The sequence below is a fragment of the Vulpes vulpes genome, chromosome 11 (genome assembly GCF_048418805.1).
Source record: "Vulpes vulpes isolate BD-2025 chromosome 11, VulVul3, whole genome shotgun sequence".
NCBI classification, from domain to species: domain Eukaryota; kingdom Metazoa; phylum Chordata; class Mammalia; order Carnivora; family Canidae; genus Vulpes; species Vulpes vulpes.
Window position 1 is genome coordinate 28,867,426 of NC_132790.1, and position 18,628 is coordinate 28,886,053.

Here is an 18,628-nt window from a genome sequence, read left to right on the forward strand (position 1 = left end):
GCGCGCCCCCCCCGCCCCCCTCCGCGCCCGGTGAGACCCGCGCGGGTTTCCAGTCCCTTAGGGGGGCGGCGGGGACATGTGCGCGTCCGACTCCACGACTCCTGCTGACCGTTGGCCCTCCAGCCGGCCCCTAGCAGAGCTTCCCTTGCGCCCTTCCCCTCGTCTCCTTCTCGGCTCTGGTCCCAACACCCTCGCTCCGGGCCGGGGCGCGGGGAGGAGTCCTCCAGCTTGACGCCCGGGGGCCGCCGGCTGGCCTCGAGTCGGTCCGCCCCCGGGGCGTGAGGACGGGGGCGGGGCTGCGGACTTAGGACTTGGGACTCCCGCCCCGAAGCTGCTGCTTCTAGAGCCCAGCAGGCAACCTAGTCTGGCCAAGGGCGAGCCATGACCGCGCTGTGGGGCCTCTGGCCCCAGGTGCAGGACACCTGCACCTCGCTGGGGCTGATGCTGTCGCTCGTGCTGTTGATGGGGTTGGCCCGCGTGGTCACCCGGCAGCGGCTGCACAGGTTCATGATGGCCCACACCTTCGTCTTGGAGTTTCTGGCCACTTTCCAGCTCTGCTGCTGCACTCATGAGCTGCAACTGCTGAGCGAGCAGGAACCCGTGCACCCCACCTGGCCGCTAACGCTAATCTACTTCTTTTCGCTGGTGCACGGCCTGACTCTGGTGGGCACCTCTACCAACCCGTGCGGCGTGATGATGCAGATGTTGCTGGGGGGAATGTCCCCCGAGACCGGTGCGATTAGGCTGTTGGCTCAGCTGATTGGTGCCCTGTGCAGCAGATACTGCATAAGCGCCCTTTGGGGCCTGGGGCTGACCAAGTACCACCTCAGCGAGAGGACCTTCGCTTGCAGAAATCCTATTCAAGTCGACTTGCCCAAAGCGGTCATCACAGAAGCCATCTGCTCCTTTATTTTCCACAGCGCTCTGTTGCACTTCCAGGAGATCCGAACCAAGCTTCGTATCCACCTGCTGGCAGCACTCATCACCTTTTTGGTCTATGCAGGTTTGTTATTCCCACAAAACATTTGGCATGTCCGGAGCCTCTGTGACTTGAGGCGCTAAGTTCTTTACCAAGAAACATTTGAAACCCATATACTTCTGCGATGTCTATATTGGTATCCCCATTTTTCTAACCATTTTGCAGCCTGTTCTTTACCAGTTGTGCAGACATATAGATCCTCTCTATTGAGTGCTTTTCTTGAATACCCAGCAACAGGAGCCATTTCTGTGCTGAAACTGAGAAATACTGAAATATTGCCAAGGGTTCAAATATCCTGCAAAGGGATTGTTTTAATGGTAGAGAGGAAAGATAACTTATCAACTACCTCTTTCCTTATGCCAACCTGACACTCTGACTGAAAAATGATCATGAGTTTAAAAAGTGCCTTCCAATTTAAGGCATAGACTATTTGATTGGTTAATAGTAAGAATAAGGAGTAGATATTCTGTAGTTTTGTCTTAGTTCTTTTTCCACAAAATTTCTTAAAGTCATTTCTTAATTAATCTTGAGTTATAAATGAACGTTTAAGTGGCCTATCACAAAAGATGTGTTTTAAAATTAAAACTTGCTTGAAATTAAAGATGCTTTTTAAAAAACAAGTAACTCAAGAAATCTGTTGATTTCATGCAAACCATTTGTTTACTTTGACAAGATCTCAGATGCAGTGGATACCCTAGATATCCTAAAGGGGACTAGGAAATCCAAAAAACAAGTTTAATGATGGGATGTGTCATTTTAAATGATTGCAACAAAGTAGCTTCATTGGGACACAGGTATCTAATAAAAGGAAATTAGTTGTAATGGTCTATCTTCTACCCACTGAAAGTGAGACTATGAGTAGAAGCAAACCTCAGAGTAAAGGCTTCTAAACATTTGCTTGACTTCCCAGGATAAAAATGAAAGATTTTTCTATCCATCTTCCATCCATTAGATCTAGTACTATTCTTTGTGTATACACAGATGGAAATAAAGGGTATAGGAGAGAGGGAAGGATTTATGTATATTTGAGGGGTTGGTGTATAGTTACTTATTTATTAAAGTTTTAGGTTTGGGCTAAAGCAGAAACATGCCCCCATTTATGAAGATAATCATCCCTTGCAAAAAAGTTAGCTCTGTACTTTTATAATTAATGGTGTATTTTAAAGTTTTCCAGGTACTCTCAGTATGAAACCAGAGTTGAGAACCACTGTTCTTGTCCCGACTTGAGCTGGCCCATTTGGAAGCCACTTCCTACATGTGGTTATTTACATTTATTTATGTTTTTTTAAAGACTATTGTTTTTTTTTTAAGATTTTATTTAGGGGATCCCTGGGTGGCGCAGCGGTTTGGCGCCTGCCTTTGGCCCAGGGCGCGATCCTGGAGACCCGGGATCGAGTCCCACATCGGGCTCCCGGTGCATGGAGCCTGCTTCTCCCTCTGCCTGTGTGTGTCTCTGCCTCTCTCACTCTCTCTCTCTCTCTCTGTGTGACTATCATAAATAAATGAAAATTAAAAAAAAAAAAAAGATTTTATTTATTTATTCATGAGAGACACACACACAGAGAGGCAGAGACACAGGTAGAGGGAGAAGCAGGCTCCATGCAGGGAGCCCGATGTGGGACTCCATCCTGGGTTCCCAGGATCAGGCCCTGGGCTGAAGGCAGGTGCTAAACCACTGAGCCCCCCCAGGCTGCCCTAGTTATTTACATTTAAATTAACTAAAATATTCGGTTCCTCAGCCACATTTCAAGTGGTCAGTAGCCACACATGGCTAGTGGGTGCAGTATTGGACAGCGCCGAGACTGTTTCCATGGCAGAACCTAATAGACAATCGTGGATTGCTACTGTTACAGAAATTGATAATCTATTATGATCTTCCTTTTCTGCCAATGTAAGGGAGATAAGAATATTCATTGGGTAATATACTAATAAGCACATAAGACATTTATATGAGTTATCTTAGTTAATCCTTAGAAAAACTACTAACGAACACATTATTCCCATTTTAAATAAAGAGAGGCTCACAAACGTGAAAGGACTTGTCCAATATCACATAGCTAGAATGTGCTGGAATCATGGTTCAAACTGACACTAAGGCTTAATCTCATTTCATTATCAGCTTTTTTACACTGCGATCCTCAAAAGTAACAAAAATATGTACATACAATTGAATATTATTCAGCCATGAAAGGGAATTAAGTTCTGATAACACCACAGCATGCATGGATGGAACTTGCCAGACACAAAGGGACAGACAAATGTTGCAGGACCTCACTTATATAAAAAAAATACAGAATGGGCAGCCCTGGTGGCTCAGCGGTTTAGCGCCGCCTTTGGCCCAGGGCCTGATCCTGGAGACCTGGGTTGGAGTACCACTTCGGGCTCCCTGCATGGAGCCTGCTTCTCCCTCTGCCTGTATCTCTGCCGTGCTCTCTCTCTCCCTCTCTCTCTCATTAATAAATAAAATAAAAAAAAAAATCCAGAATGGGCAAATTCATAGAGTCAGAAAGTATAATAGATGTTACCAAGGGACTAGGAGGTAGGGAGGAGTCCAGGCACTTAATCTTTAATGGGTGCAGAGTACAGAGTTTCTCTTTGGAGTGATGGAAAAGTTTTGGAAATTGTGGTGATAGTTGAATATTGTGGATGTAATTAATGTCACTGAATATACACTGAAAAATGGTTAAAATGACGTTTTATATTATATATACTTTACCATAATTTCAAACAATTTCAAGTTACAAAAGGATTCTGTTGCCAAGTAAATTTGGCAAACGCTGGATTAAACAGATTTTCTAATGTTAAGACAGTACAGAGCCTTTATTTACTATGCTGCTACATATTGTGAAACTCCAAAAGGAGGATGTGGAACAGTTTTTCAAACATATGGAATCCTTTTGTCTAGGAGCATGTAGCAGAAGAGAACATATTTTGGGTAATGCAACATTAAGCCATATCCACATTATTTTCTGTGGATATGTCATAACTTTAGTCAAGAGTTGTTCCAGATAAATGAACTGTCTTGGGAATGGTCAAGTTTCTGTCATATCAGAGAGAGAAGAGGCTTTTTGTTGGAAGGATTTAAGAATGGATAGGGAAGGAAAGGCAGGGGAAGAAGACTCAGATAAGTCAAGTCTCATTACAAGTTACTTTGGTATGTCTTTTTTTAACTTCTAAGGTACTGTTGGTACTGACTTGACATGGTTGCATCCTAGGATGTGATTTATTAACACGTTAGAGCTATAAAACTATTAATGCAGAATTCAAGCAAACCTTTCCTAATTTAGGTTTTGGGAGAATTTGGTTCAGTGAACAGGGTAAGAGAGAACTGCATTCATTTTTAAAATTTATTTTAGAGAGAGAGCAGGGAGGGGCAGAGGGAGTTCGAGTGAAACTTTAGCAGACTCTGCGGTGAGCATGGAGCTGATGCAGGGCTCCATCACAGGACCCTGAGAGCACAACCTGAGCCTAAACCTGGAATCAGACGTTCCACCAACTGTGCCACCCAGGGGCCCCTGCATTCATTCTTAATTACAGTTGACCCTTGAACCATGCGAGGGTTAGGGGGCACTGAGCTCCTACACAGTCAAAAATCCATGTATAACTTTTGCTTCCCCCCAAACTTAATTGCCTGCTGTTGACTGGAGGCCTTACCGTTAATGGTTGATTTACACATATTTTGCATTTTGTATGTATTATATACTGTATTTGTACAATAAAGTAGAGGGAACAATGTTAAAATCATGAGAAAATACGTTTACAGTACTGCATTGTATTTATATTAAAAAAAAAAAAAAACCCTGCATATAAGTGGACCTGTGCATTTCAAACCCATGTTGTTCAAGGATCAACAGTAATTAGACATTGAAAAAAATCTGTTATTTTTTATACATCTAAGTTGTCTTTATTACTGCCCTTGTTCATTTCCTTTGTAGAATATTTAATTATACACTTGTTTTCTGATGTCTTCTTCTGCCAGACAGTAAGCTTTATGAATTCAGAAACTAAAATTGTTTTGTTCATTATAACATATAACCAGGTCTTAGCATTGTGTCACCTGTTACACATCAAATACTCCTATTCACTTATAAAAATCATGTAGAAAAAATAATATATATCTGGATATTTTATATTTTATGTCTAAGGGCTTTCAAAATAAGCATAATAAATGATCTGAAGAAACTAACATTTTTACTTCATTATTCATTTTTGGTATCCTAAATCCCAAAGAATATAGGTAAGTTTATTTGTCGAAGGAGAAGGGAACTAAGTCCTTTATATATATTTGCTTTTAATGTAATAACTATATGAAATATTCATTTACAAATGAAAAAAAATAGCTTCAAACAAAGGTCCAAAACATTTATTTATTAATTAAGTGGGTTAAGTGTACAAGTTTGGAGTTTTATTGTACCCTTAAAAGAGATACTTAATTTAGGCCTCATTTCCTCATCTTTAAAATGGAGAATACTATCTACTCTTAAGACCATTATGAAGAATAGAATAATGTATTTCAAGTTCTTAGCACAGTACCTAGCACAAATATTCTGCTCACTGGAAAGGGATAGCTCCAGACATTCTGGCTTATACCCAAGTTTTATGATTTTACTACTGTCATTCTGTCACAGAAAATTTGATTCCCTGTAGGAGTATTGAGAAACATTAGCATCTAGAATTACCAGATTTAGCACTTGGACTTTGACACAGTCTTTAAATGTGGTAATGTCATCCGGTTTGTGCTCTCCTGTAAGACTCTTGACAATCAGCCAGCTCTGTCGTCCCATTGGTAGCTCTTCTTAGACATATATTATTATGTCTTCTCCCCTTCAGATGTCAACAAATAACATTTTTCAAAGATATTTTGTTAGTCCTATGCCTTATGGGTGATTTTTAAATAATTAAGGTTTAATTACACAATGCATGAATGTATTCTCTTTGTTAAAAATTTAAACAATGTCAATGAGACTAAAAGTGCCTTTTGACTGCCATCTTCCATGCCTGTCCTCTCTCCAGTCTAGTCTTCCCACCAGGGTAGTCCTCTGCACATGCATGTATGTACTTCAAACTCTTTATGTGATTTATTAAACATAAGTCTTACAGATCCTATAGAAACTATTGTTTAAGTATGTTCATGTTAACATAAAAGATATCATACCTTACTTTTTGCAATTTGCTTTTCTTGGTAATGGTAGTTGTTCAGTGCTATCTTGGGAGACCTACCAATGTCAGTTAGTAACTCTTTATTTCTCTCATTATTTCAAAATACTGAATGTTATTCCAAATTAATAAGCTTGTTTATTTAGCGATCTTATGAATGGATACTTGGGTTTTCCCCAGTTCTTTACATTATAAACAACACTACATATGTTTACTTGTATACACATATCAGTAGTTCTCTACAATAGTGGTTTTCAAAAGGAACCCCACCCCCACCCTGCCCCAGGAGACATTCAGCAATGTCTGGAGATATTTTTGGTTGTTACAATGGTGGGGAAGACAGATGTGCTGGCATCTAGTAGTAAGGACCAAGGATGCTGCTAAACATCCCACAAACAGGACAGCCCCCAACAAAGAGCTATATAGTCTAAAACGTCAAAGCCAAAGTCATATTTTGAGTTTTTTTTTTTTTTAAGATTTATTTATTTGCGAGAGAGAGAAAAAAAACATTAGCGGGAGGGGGAGAGGGAGAGAGAATCCCAAGTAGTCTCCATGCTGAGTGCAGAGCCTGACATGAGGCTTGATCTCAGGACCCGGATGTCATGACCTGAGACAACCAAGATTCAGACGCTTAACCATCACCACTCAGGAACCCCTTGGGCGTTTGACACAGAACCCACTCCTGATATGAATTTCTGTATCAGCTATTTTTTTTTAAAGATCTTGTTTGAGAGCGAGACCAAGAGAGAAAGAGTACATGAGCAGGGGGAATGACAGAAGGAAAACCAGACTCCTTGCTGAGCAGAGATGCCCCACACAGGGCCTGATTCCAGGATCCTGCGATCAAGTCCTGAGCCCAAGACAGACACTTATCTGTCTGAGCCACCCAGGCATCCTGTGTATTAGCTAAAACTATTGCTTAAAATAATAATTTATTGTTTTTCATGATTCTGTGGATCAGAAGGGAAATTGCTATGTGACCATAATAGCTGGAGAGTTGGGGGGGGGGGGGGGGTTGGAAAAGCCAATGTAGCTGCACTCGTGTTCAACAATTGGTGGCAGCTGTAATCTAAGATGCCTCAGTTCTCCCCCATGTGGCCTCTTATCCTCTAGCAGTCCAGCTTCCTTATGTGGTCAGGGCACTGTTCCAAGAGAGCAAAAAGTGGAAACTCATGGGTGTTTTGAGACCTGAAACTAGAATTCACTCAGTGTCACTTATATTCTGAACTGCCATAGCATCATTCCTGCTGCATTCTGTTTGTCAATGCAAGTTGCAAAGCCAGTCCATGTTCAAGAGAGGAGAACTCTGCCTTTTGGTGGGAATGGCAGCTTCCACGTTATACTCAGCACAATTGGAGATGTGAGGATTAGAAGATAAGGCAAGTGAAATAGCTTGAATTTTAGTATGGTCGTAAGTGTGACAGATAGTGTTCTCTGATCTAAGGAAATAGCAAAGACCTAATGGGAACACCAAAGAAAACTAATTATGAGAGCAATGGTTCAGTCTATTTTTACTTAAATGTGCCAAAAAAAAAAAAAAAAAAAAAAAAAAAAGCACAGGTCACTCGTATTATCATAGCAAATGTTACACTGTATTTTAAAGACCTGTGTAAGTTCTTATCTTTTGCCAATGATGTCTACCATATAGGAACTCAATTTTTTTATTGAACTGAAATGACCACCTGCCAACCAAACAATTCTGTTGGTCCTTGGCAGTTGCAGGCTTAACATTCCAAGACTGACTATTCAAAAGAGATTCTGAAGGCCCATGACATGGTGTCATTTATAATTGCTGAGACATGAGTATGAATCATACTGTGAGGCTGGTGTGCTAGAAAAAACTCTGAACCATGGAGTGAATTAGTTCACTGCTCAGTATCTTCATCTTGACACAGCTTCAATGTTTTTAGTCTATCAAGGATGAAATCTCATTGGTGAAATCCTATGAAAGGGCTGCTTAATTTCCATTTTACTGGATTTTACAAAGACAGCATGCTATAGTGGTATATGTCAAGGTAAAATTTGTGAAGATCTCAGGATCTAGCTCTCTGGCTGAGTCAGAGGCAGATCTGTGTGCACAAGCTTCTACACGAAAGCAGCAACAGAAATACCACTATCTCAGGAATAATCTTAGGGTGTGTTCTGAAAAGCTGAGCCACAGTCTGGTACCACTGGAAAGGAAGTCCAGCCTCCTCTGCTTTTCCTTTCTTGCTTGTCTGGCCAGAACTAAACTCCTAGGCTCCATCCACGTCAGAGAGAGAACCTGGGTGCAGAGCGGGACCATGAATCCTGAAAAGCAATCAACAGTTAGAATTTGTACCTATCTTTCACAACTATACACAATCACTTTTTTTATTTAAAAATTTTTGTAGTCACTTGAGACATAATTCACATGCCATTCACAGTCCCTTCTTAGAGCTCTGCTGACAAGTAAAAATGGAGCCAATGATAACACTGGTCCATTTTACTTTTGTTTTCAACACAAAGGTATACTTATGGTCAAGAGGATCCTGGGGTATTTTATTTTTATTATTGTTTATTCATTTAAATTGATGAATGTTAAGATGGGCAGCCAAATCTCCTGTTTCATAAACTTGTAGGAACAATAATAGAACAGATTAATTTTCAGTGTGCATTCTATAATATATAGAAAAAGCACTGGGTTAAAACTCTTAATGTCCTGGGGCACCTGGGTGGCTCAGTGGTTGAGCATCTGCCTTTGGCTCAGGTTGTGATCCCGAGGTCTTGGGATCAAGTCCCGCATCCAGCTCCCCACAGGGAGCCTGCTTCTCCCTCTGCCTATGTCTCTGCCTCTCTCATAGAATAAATAAAATCTTTTTTTTTTTTTAAAAAAAACAAACTCTTAATGTCTTTGCGGTTTATAATCTATAATCTATTTTTATATTCTAAAATATGCCAGGTGATTCTGCAAAGGAAGATTATAGCATAAGAATACTTAAATACCTAAAACAAAGCAGTCATATCTTGTAACCTCTTTATTTCCAGTTGCAAGAAAATGTAAAATATATGGTTTGGTGTCACTCTGCTTAAAATGTATTACAGGAGGAAGTCTAACAGGAGCTGTATTTAATCCAGCTTTGGCACTTTCACTACATTTCACGTGTTTTGATGAAGCATTCCTTCGATTTTTTATAGTATATTGGCTCGCTCCTTCTTTAGGTAAGCATATTTTTATTAATGTGATTAAAAGACTAGGGTATCTTAAAATGATAGGAAATGTCATTCTAACCTGTCAATTTCCAAAGCCAGAATTGGTGCAAAAAATAAAATGAGTAAAATGAAAATACCTGAAGTAATGCTTTATCTGTGCAGTATCCTTTAAAACTTTTTATCTTCAAAAAAATAAAATTATCTAGTTAAGGGTAGTCAGTTTCAGGTATGATACCACTTTAAGAACCCCTCAGATATATGGGCAAAAAAACTGAGGAGTGATTCCTTCTGTTAAAAAAATATCTCTTTCAGGGATCCCTGGGTGGCGCAGCGGTTTGGCGCCTGCCTTTGGCCCAGGGCGTGATCCTGGAGACCCGGGATCGAATCCCACGTCAGGCTCCCGGTGCATGGAACCTGCTTCTCCCTCTGCCTGTGTCTCTGCCTCTCTCTCTCTCTCTGTGACTATCATAAATAAATAAAAATTAAAAAAAAAAAAATATCTCTTTCAAAAAAAAAATCTCTTTCTTGCTAAAGGGAATTTTCTTTTTAATTTGTGAGTTCCAGATAAAGTACTGTTAAAGTCATTTGACTTTCTGTAAAAGAGCATCTCTTTTTTTTTTTTTTTTAATTAATTTATTTATTTATGATAGTCACAGAGAGAGAGAGAGAGGCAGAGACACAGGCAGAGGGAGAAGCAGACTCCATGCACCGGGAGCCCGATGTGGGATTCGATCCCGGGTCTCCAGGATCACGCCCTGGGCCAAAGGCAGGCGCCAAACCGCTGTGCCACCCAGGGATCCCTGTAAAAGAGCATCTCATGAAACAATGGATAACTATAGTAAGTGTAATTTTAAAATGACCCATAATTGCATTCCTGTTATTTCTATCTGAATCAGATATATAAAACTCCTATTATAATATGCATTTCTTTCTTTAAGTTATTAGCATTTCTTGTTTTTCAGTCACCTCTTTTAAGCCTGATTATAAATCATAATTTTAAAAGAATATAGGATGCCTGGCTTTTATTAGTTCATCCTTTTTATCCACAGTTAGCATTTTGGTTTTTGTTCCTTATTTTTGTTAAAAAAAAAATTAGGGTACATAGAGAAGGGAACATTGGCACAATACGTTTGAACAACCAGCACACTTCTTCCCTTCACCTTCCATGCCTTTATTTCACATTTAGCACCTGTTTTGCTCAGTAATAGTATCTGTGGACCTAAACATGAAAAATATCAGAAAAAGTCTGTATTTTAAAATGCTAACAATAGCAGCTGTTTTTCAGTTCTAGAGAGTGCTAGTGTTTTCTAATAACTTCTTTAAATTTTCTCTATTCTTAATTTTTAAGAAGTTAATCATTGAAGTTCATGAAGTCATTAATTGGATAGGTCTACTGACAGTTTTTATATGGAATGATTCTCTTAAGGTGTCATATTTGCAATCCACATATATTATTAACATTATATACTGTGCTCCAACTGCAATTTTAACAGTAGGCCTATGACACTGAAGAATTATTTCATCCAGCAGCGCCTGGCTGGCTCAGTAAGAGGAGTGGGCAACTCTTGATCTCAGGAGTCATGAGTTGGATGTAGAGATTACTTAAAAAAAAAAAAAAAATTTCATTCATTACTTGAAAGAACACTAAAATGGAGGTAGGCCTTCCCAAAAGAATTTTTATTTATTTATTATTTATTTTAAGGAGAGAGCATGTGAGCAAGCAGGGGTAGGGGGACAGGGGGAGAGATGGAATCTAAGCAGGCTGCATGCCCAGTGGGGATCCTGATGCAGGGCTCAATCTCATGACCTTGAGATCATGATTTGAGCTGAAGTCAAGAGTCTAATGCTTGGGATCCCTGGGTGGCGCAGTGGTTTGGCGCTTGCCTTTGGCCCAGGGCGCGATCCTGGAGACCCGGGATCGAATCCCACATCAGGCTCCCGGTGCATGGAGCCTGTTTCTCCCTCTGCCTATGTCTCTGCCTCTCTCTCTGTCTCTCTGTGACTATCATAAATAAATAAAAAATTTAAAAAAATTAAAAAAAAAAAAAAAAGAGTCCAATGCTTAACTGGCTAAGCCACCCAGGCACAGCTCCAAAATAATTCTTAAAAGGAAAAAAAATCAGAATGACATTTTCTGTAAAATGCCTATGATTTTTTTTTTTTTTTTAATAATCTCTAGGGGGATCCTTGGGTGGCTCAGCCGTTTGGCGCCTGCCTTTGGCCCAGGGCATGATCCTGGAGTCCCGGGATCAAATCCCACGTCGGGTTCCCGCCGTGGAGCCTGCTTCTCCCTCTGCCTATGTCTCTGCCTCTCGTTCTCTCTCTCTCTGTGTCTATCACGAGTAAATAAATAAATAAATCTTAAAAAATAAATAAATAAAGTAATCTCTATACCCAACATGCGGCTCAAACTCACAACCCTGAGATCAAGAGTCACATGCTGTATGGACCGAGCCAGCCAGACACCCCTAGAAAACATTGCTTAAAGCAAAATGTCATGGCTGGCTCAGTCAATGCAACATGCAACTCTTGATGTCAGGGTTATAAATTCGAGCCCCATGTTGGGTGTACAGATTAATTTTTTTTTTAATTTTACAGATTACTTTTTTAAAAAAGTTTTCTTGGGACATCTGGGTGGCTCAAGCAGTTGAGCATCTGCCTTTGGCTCAGGCGTGATCCTGGAGTTCTGGGATCAAGTCCCACATCGGGCTCCTGCATGGAGCCTGCCTCTCCCTCTGCCTATGTCTCTGCCTCTCTCTGTGTCTCTCATGAATAAATAAAATCTTTAAAAAAAAATAAATGTTTACTAGCCCGAATCACTTAATAACTTCTTCCTGAAAGAACATACTGGAAAAAAAAGTTTCACGGTAGATAAAAGAGGAGCAATCATTTCTGCCCCTTTAAGAAGTGTACAAAAAAAAAAAAAAAAAAGAAGTGTACAGACCAGAGAATAGTGGGTCGGGGAAACAGACTACATTTTATTCATGTTAGTATAGTCCAAAGAGGAAGATAACATTTAATTGTAGCCATTACCAAAACATTTTTATGGAACCACTTACCCCCCCAAATTCCAACATGCACATATTTTTCTTCCTCATCAAGGAATCTTTTATGGTTTTTTTTTCAAGGAATCTTTTAAAAATGGCATTGGGATTAAACTTTTTAGCAATTATCTTGGCCGGAATTGGCTTGTTGAAAATATACAAAGATTCTTTGTTGGCCTAAGGATTTCCTAGCTTTTCCCAAATAGACTTAACTAAAATTTCTTACAGCTTTTGGTTTAAAGAATGTTCCTACACTTCTTTAAGAGATTTAGGAATGAAAAACAATACAGTAATCCTTCAGTAGATGTGGATAAAGGACATATATGAATAAATGACACTTTTTAGAATACTGAATTCCAGCTTGGCATTGGATTTTGTCATTCATTGAAGTTACTTACAGTTCTATCGGGGAAAAAATGGCATCAAATGAAATAAGGTTACAAACTATTAAGGATGGGAAAAATAAATTATATTTTTAGGGGCACCTGGTTGGCTCAGTAGAGCATGTGACTCTTGATCTTGCAGTTGTGAGTTCCAGCCCCACACTGGGTGTAGAGATTACTTAAAAATGAAATCTTAAGAGGCACCTGGGTGGCTCAGTCAGTTAAGTGTCTTAACTCTTGCTTTCAGCTCAAGTCTTGATCTTAGGGTCATGAATGTAAGCCCTGTGTTGTGCTCCACAGTGAGCATGGAGTCTACTTAAAAATAAGTAAAATAAAATATTTTTTAAAAATTATATTTTTGCAAGAATCCTTTACACAGCTAAGTAAAAGATGAGGTGTCAAAACAAACAAAACCCTGTTAAAGCTACATTAGGTGATGCCACTGAGATGGAGGAGAGTCGTCCCAAGATAGCTTTCCATTCTTGACGAAGCAGGGAGTAAGCAAACTATTCTTGGAACCTGTACTTGTGTTTGTTACTTTTCATAGCAGTGGTAATTATAATTTTTCTAATGACTTCTGCCATCTCCCCAAAACAGAAGTGACTATAATAATGCATATAGAATTCTCTAGTTTACACATTTCATAAAATGAAAATGAGCTAATTCTATTTGCTATGTAACTGAAATTACATTTTTGGAAAACGTTTTCAATGTAATGTCTTATTCTCTAGCTCTGACTTCATAAGAAAATGTCAAATCTTGTGGATCAGTTAACATTTAGGTTGTTTCCGACTTTTTTTTTTTTTCATTTAAAGCTTTTGGTTGCAAGACAGACTTTTATCTTTTAAAGCTATCCAAATGCTAGTCAAACCTTGTTTCCTTTGTTACCAAATAGAGGTAAAAAAAAAAAAATATCAGATCTGCATGTGACAAAAACTCAGTCTGAATTTAAACTAACTTAGAATTTTAATCGTAAATATGTTAAGATAAAAATACTAATTGCAGACATCCCTTTCAAGACAGTGATTTGAGCCCTCTGGCTGTCCCTTCCATCCCTATTTTCCACTGAAAAATTAACCCATAGTCACATGCTAGATTTAACTGGTGTGACCTCAAAAATGAAGATTTACTAATATATGACTCTTTTCTTTTTACATATTTTCTTTTTTAAAAAGGGATTTTATTTATTCATGGCGGGGGGGGCGGAGTTTGGGGGTGGGGACAAAAGAAGAGGGAAAGACTCACAAGGAGACTGCACGGAGCCCAACACAGGGCTTGATCCCAGGAACCTGAGATCTTGACCTGAGCTGAAATTAACAGTCGGATGCTCAACCCCGAGATACCTAGGGCCCCCATGTATTATTTAAGATACATAATTTTAGCACTGACTGAAATTTTGTTTTACACCTTTTGCTTGATACAGCTCTAAAAGCTATTAATATTGTAACTGATGAAAAAAAGAGAAGGGAGAAAGTAATGCTTGAGCATTCCAAATGAAAACTCAAGAGCGATTTCAGTTGCTTTATTCTCCCAGTACATCTCTGGGGCACAGAGGGACAGTGTTGCTAGAGAAGAGCAAAGGGAGACCAAAGTCCCGAGTTTCTCACTCAGCAGGTCAGTGACAGCACCAGAGCTAGAACTCCACATCTATTCATTCTTTCAGTTCATTGTTTAGATCCTTCTGGTTTTATCAAGTACATATGTTTTTAAGGATTCACAGTTGAAGAAAAATGTGAGAATGTTATATTAATAAATATCCACATTTCATGGAGATTGATGCAGCTAATTCTTTTTTTTTTTTTTTAATTTTTATTTATTTATGATAGTCACAGAGAGATAGAGAGAGGCAGAGACACAGGCAGAGGGAGAAGCAGGCTCCATGCACCGGGAGCCCGACGTGGGATTCGATCCCGGGTCTCCAGGATCGCGCCCTGGGCCAAAGGCAGGCGCCAAACCGCTGCGCCACCCAGGGATCCCAATGCAGCTAATTCTTTTAAACATTGCTTTCCAAATCTCTAGGTACATAAATTATAATCACTGAGTGATTCTGAACTTCCATAGATTGTTTATTTTACTCTATTTTGTCTTTCAGGTATATTGTTGATGATTTTGATGTTCAGCTTTTTCCTTCCATGGCTGTATAACCACCATGCAATTAATAAAAGGGAGTAACTATTCCAAAAGACTCAGACTCAGTTACAGGACAGTCAAGCTGGATGTGATATCTTATCACCTCATATTCAACATACTGGCTACACTGGACTCATCAATGTTTAGCTTCCTCGGAGGAAGCTGCCTTGTATTGTCATCACTGGAACTTAACAAAACCAATTACTGTGAAAAGGAGACACCCTGTGTTTCTCAGTTAAGACTTGTTCTTCTGAGTGTGTATTAAATGCTGGTAGAAAAGACTCACTGGGGCGCCTGCCTGGCTCAGTCAGTTGAGCATTCAACTCTTGGTTTCGGCTCAGATCATGATTTCAGGGTCATGAGATGGAGCCCTGCATCAGGCTCTGTGCTTAGCAGGCAGTCTGCTTGGGATTCTCTCTCTCTCCCTCTGCCCTGCCCCCAGCTTTCTCTCTCTCTCTAAATAAATCTTTTATTAAAAAAAGATTCATGGGATGCCTGGGTGGCTCAGTGGTTGAGCGTCTGCCTTTGGGTCAGGTCATAGTCCCAGGGTCCTGAGATCGAGTTCTACATCAGGCTCCCCACAGGGAGCCTGTTTCTTCCTCTGCCTATGTCTCTGCCTCTCTCTGTCTCTCATGATAAATAAAATCTTTAAAAAAATAAAAGTAAAAGTAAAAAAGATTCATTAAATATAAATCTCAAGTGATAATTTTGATGAAAAGAGCACAGGGTGAGGAGGGAAGGGAGGTAGGACTAAAAACAGAGTATATATCAAATCTCACCTGAATGAATAGGATTTTTAACCAAAGTATGACCAGTCATGCTTACAGACCTAGAGAGGGTACATTTCAGCCACTACCTCACACAGTGATACCATCAGCAGTGTCACCTATCAATAGGAAAGTTGCTTCTGGAAGTATATTATATATCCACTCATACTTGAGGTGTTTCCTAAATTTTATTTTATTTTATTTTTTTTAAATTTTTTATTTATTTATGATAGTCACACACACAGAGAGAGAGAGAGGCAGAGACACAGGCAGAGGGAGAAGCAGGCTCCATGCACTGGGAGCCTGACGTGGGATTCGATCCCGGGTCCCCAGGATCGCGCCCTGGGCCAAAGGCAGGCGCTAAACCGCTGCACCACCCAGGGATCCCTGTTTCCTAAATTTTAAATATAATCTAAAATATTTTCTTTCAATAGACAATCTTAGTAGCTTTCAGCAAGTTATTCCTTAATGAACTAAAAGCACCCATACAAAGTCAAGAGTTAAGCTTTTCACATTCTCATTTGATCCTAACAGCTACCTTAGATAGTAGGTAAGGCATGTATTTTTAATCTTCATTTTACAGATAAGGAAGCTAAGTCCAGAGGGGTTTGCCACCCTGAAGTCAACTGAGGCTCAAATACCATCTTTAGACTTCGATTTCAATACAAAAAAATCTTGGTCATTATTATGATTAAAGTAAAGTTCCAGATTTTGAAGCAACATTTAAGATTTTATAATGTTAAAATTTAAGAATTAACTAGTTTTTTGTCTTGTTAGGGTTAAAGAGCCTAAGTTTTCTTCCGTAAGAAGCTTTATTTTATTATTATGAGGCTACTTTTCATTTAGAAGTTCTGGCTATAAGGTTAAGTGTATTTCTCTTCAAAGGTAATTCCATTATCAGGGTTAGAACTGAAAATAAAGAAAATATGGGGTGAGGGCAGCCCAGGTGGCTCAGCGGTTTAGTGCCCAGGGCCTGATCTTGGAGACCTGGGATCGAGTCCCACGTCGGGCTCTCTGCATGGAGCCTGCTTCTCCCTCTGCCTGTGTCTCTGCCCTCGCCCCCGCCCCCTGCCTCTCTGTCTCTCATGAATAAATAAATAAAACCTTTAAAAAAAAAAAAAAGAAAATATGGGGTGAGATCAGATCTATGTAATAAACAATTGATAAACTGTCAGGTAATTTAAGTGCTGCTTGGTGATGAGCTTGTGATAGTCACTCCCATTACACCAGCTGAGTGGAGGCAGGCTACCCAACAAGCCAGCCAGTTTGAGGATCATGGACTTTGACTCATGAACTTAGAAATACTAGTTTCTATTTTAAAAACCTCAGTTCATAAAATTGTGACAGTGGCTAAATACAGTTTATTTGGCCTGCACAATATTTTAAAATAAGTAAATAAAAAAAGCTAGTGTTGTAGTCTTTTTCACACAGAAATCCAGTTCTGGATTCTCGAAAAAACCCAAAAGATCTGGCAATGCTAGGCCTGAATCCTGCCATGGCAACACAAAATAAAGGCTGTTAACCTTAAAATACCTCTACCACTCCCTAGGTCTTCCAACCATGAAACTGTGTTTCAATTACTGTTTCATGAGACTCTGTATTTAAGAAAAATAAGTATTAATTCATGAAAATACCCGGCTCTCTAAACTTGTCAGAATTTGAGACTATAGATGACACTGCTTCCCCTACAGGTCTCTGAGATGGTAGCTGTTTTCTCCATGCCACCTCTGATACCTGCAAGTGGAACAGGTTTCACTCTCCTCGTGGCTGCTTCCCTTTGCTCCCGCTGTTAAAAACCTGTCAGCACACCACGCCATCTGCCACCTGGGTACTTCTAACTGTAGCACCTACCCTATTAGTACCCTCAATTCCCCCGGGTCCTTTAAGAACTTAGTTCCTGTCTCAGCCTCTGTAATACCATTCCAGTTATAGTTCTTGAAGACTTCAATATCCATGAAGATGATCCTTCCAGTTTCTTGGCCTCTCAATTCACTGGCTGAACTTGAAAGGTTTTTCATTTATTTTTCTTCTATTGTGCCTCAGCTACAACTTTGGTCATAACCTTAAGCTTGTCATTACCAGTAACTCAAACCCTAACCACTACCCTCTCCTGGCTCACTCATTCTAGTCACTCATCTCCAATAATCCTTCAGCCTCCATAGAGAACTTCTGTCCACCGATACCACTGCCTTTTCACATCTCTCACTCTTAAGTACTTCTCTCCAAGCAGCTTAAATTACACACTTGCAGAGAATCTTAACTCCCTTGTTCTTTTATCTCATCATAGTCACACAGCTTAACCACAGTCTAGATTAAACCCAGTTGCTTATTCCTTGTCTGCACCTGAAACTGAAACAGAAAAACAGTGAGATATATAGCAGGACAGTTCTTTCAGAGGTTGGCCATAAAGGGAAGAAAACGTGGGCAGCCACTGAAGGTGGAAATTAGGTCAAGAAAGAATCTTTTTTTAAGATGGGAAAGATCTTGGCATGTTTATATGCTGGGGGGAATGATTCAGCAGAGAGGAAACTGATGATGTAGGAGAGGGAGGGGAGATTTCCCAGGTCTGTATTTCATAATAGGTTAGTGAAGACAGAATCAAGTGCACAGGGGTTGGTTTCAGCTAGAGGCAAAGCTAGATCGTTCATAGCAGCAGGAGAAAAGGTGAGAATATATGCATACAAGTTAAGCAGATGTGCTGGGAGTCTTAAGTTCTATTTGCCTTTTCCTGTTTCTTTATTTTTTTAGAGGAGAGGTACAGGAGGAGAAAGAGAATCTTAATTAAGCAGATTCACACACAATGTGGAGCCCAACATGGGGCTCCATCTCACAAGTCTGAGATCATGACCTGAGCGAAATCAAGAGTTTGACCCTTAACCAACTGAGCCACCAAGGCGCCACTTCCTGTTTCTTCTTGATGCATTCTTATCAGGGCTTCAGCTCCACCATTCCACTCAAATTCTTGCCAAGGCCATCAATTACTTTCACATTGTTAAA

General features: G+C 39.9%; 2 protein-coding genes across 4 annotated transcripts in view; one reads left to right on the forward strand and one right to left on the reverse strand.

Annotated features, from left to right (window-relative positions):
- The first annotated feature begins 17 nt into the window (after positions 1 to 17).
- Positions 18 to 18,042, forward strand: AQP11 (aquaporin 11). 2 transcript variants are annotated; one of them, XM_026010429.2, is made up of 3 exons: positions 18 to 1,003; positions 9,200 to 9,316; positions 14,827 to 18,042. In XM_026010429.2, exons 1-3 carry the CDS (start codon positions 382 to 384, stop codon positions 14,904 to 14,906), a joined length of 819 nt encoding a protein of 272 aa, XP_025866214.1. In that variant the 5' UTR covers positions 18 to 381; the 3' UTR covers positions 14,907 to 18,042. The 2 variants fall into 2 exon arrangements, with proteins under 2 accessions (XP_025866214.1, XP_025866213.1); XM_026010428.2 differs by lacking the exon at positions 14,827 to 18,042 and having other exon boundaries at positions 116 to 1,003; positions 9,200 to 9,488.
- The window catches only part of CLNS1A (chloride nucleotide-sensitive channel 1A), a 43,230-nt gene continuing 29,929 nt past the window's right edge, over positions 5,328 to 18,628 (reverse strand). Inside the window, exon 7 of one of the 2 annotated variants that reach the window (XM_072725985.1) lies at positions 5,328 to 8,425. The gene's annotated coding sequence lies outside the window, so the exon portion shown is untranslated. The remainder of the gene's footprint in view (positions 8,426 to 18,628) is intronic. The other variant, XM_072725987.1, reaches the window with a different exon arrangement.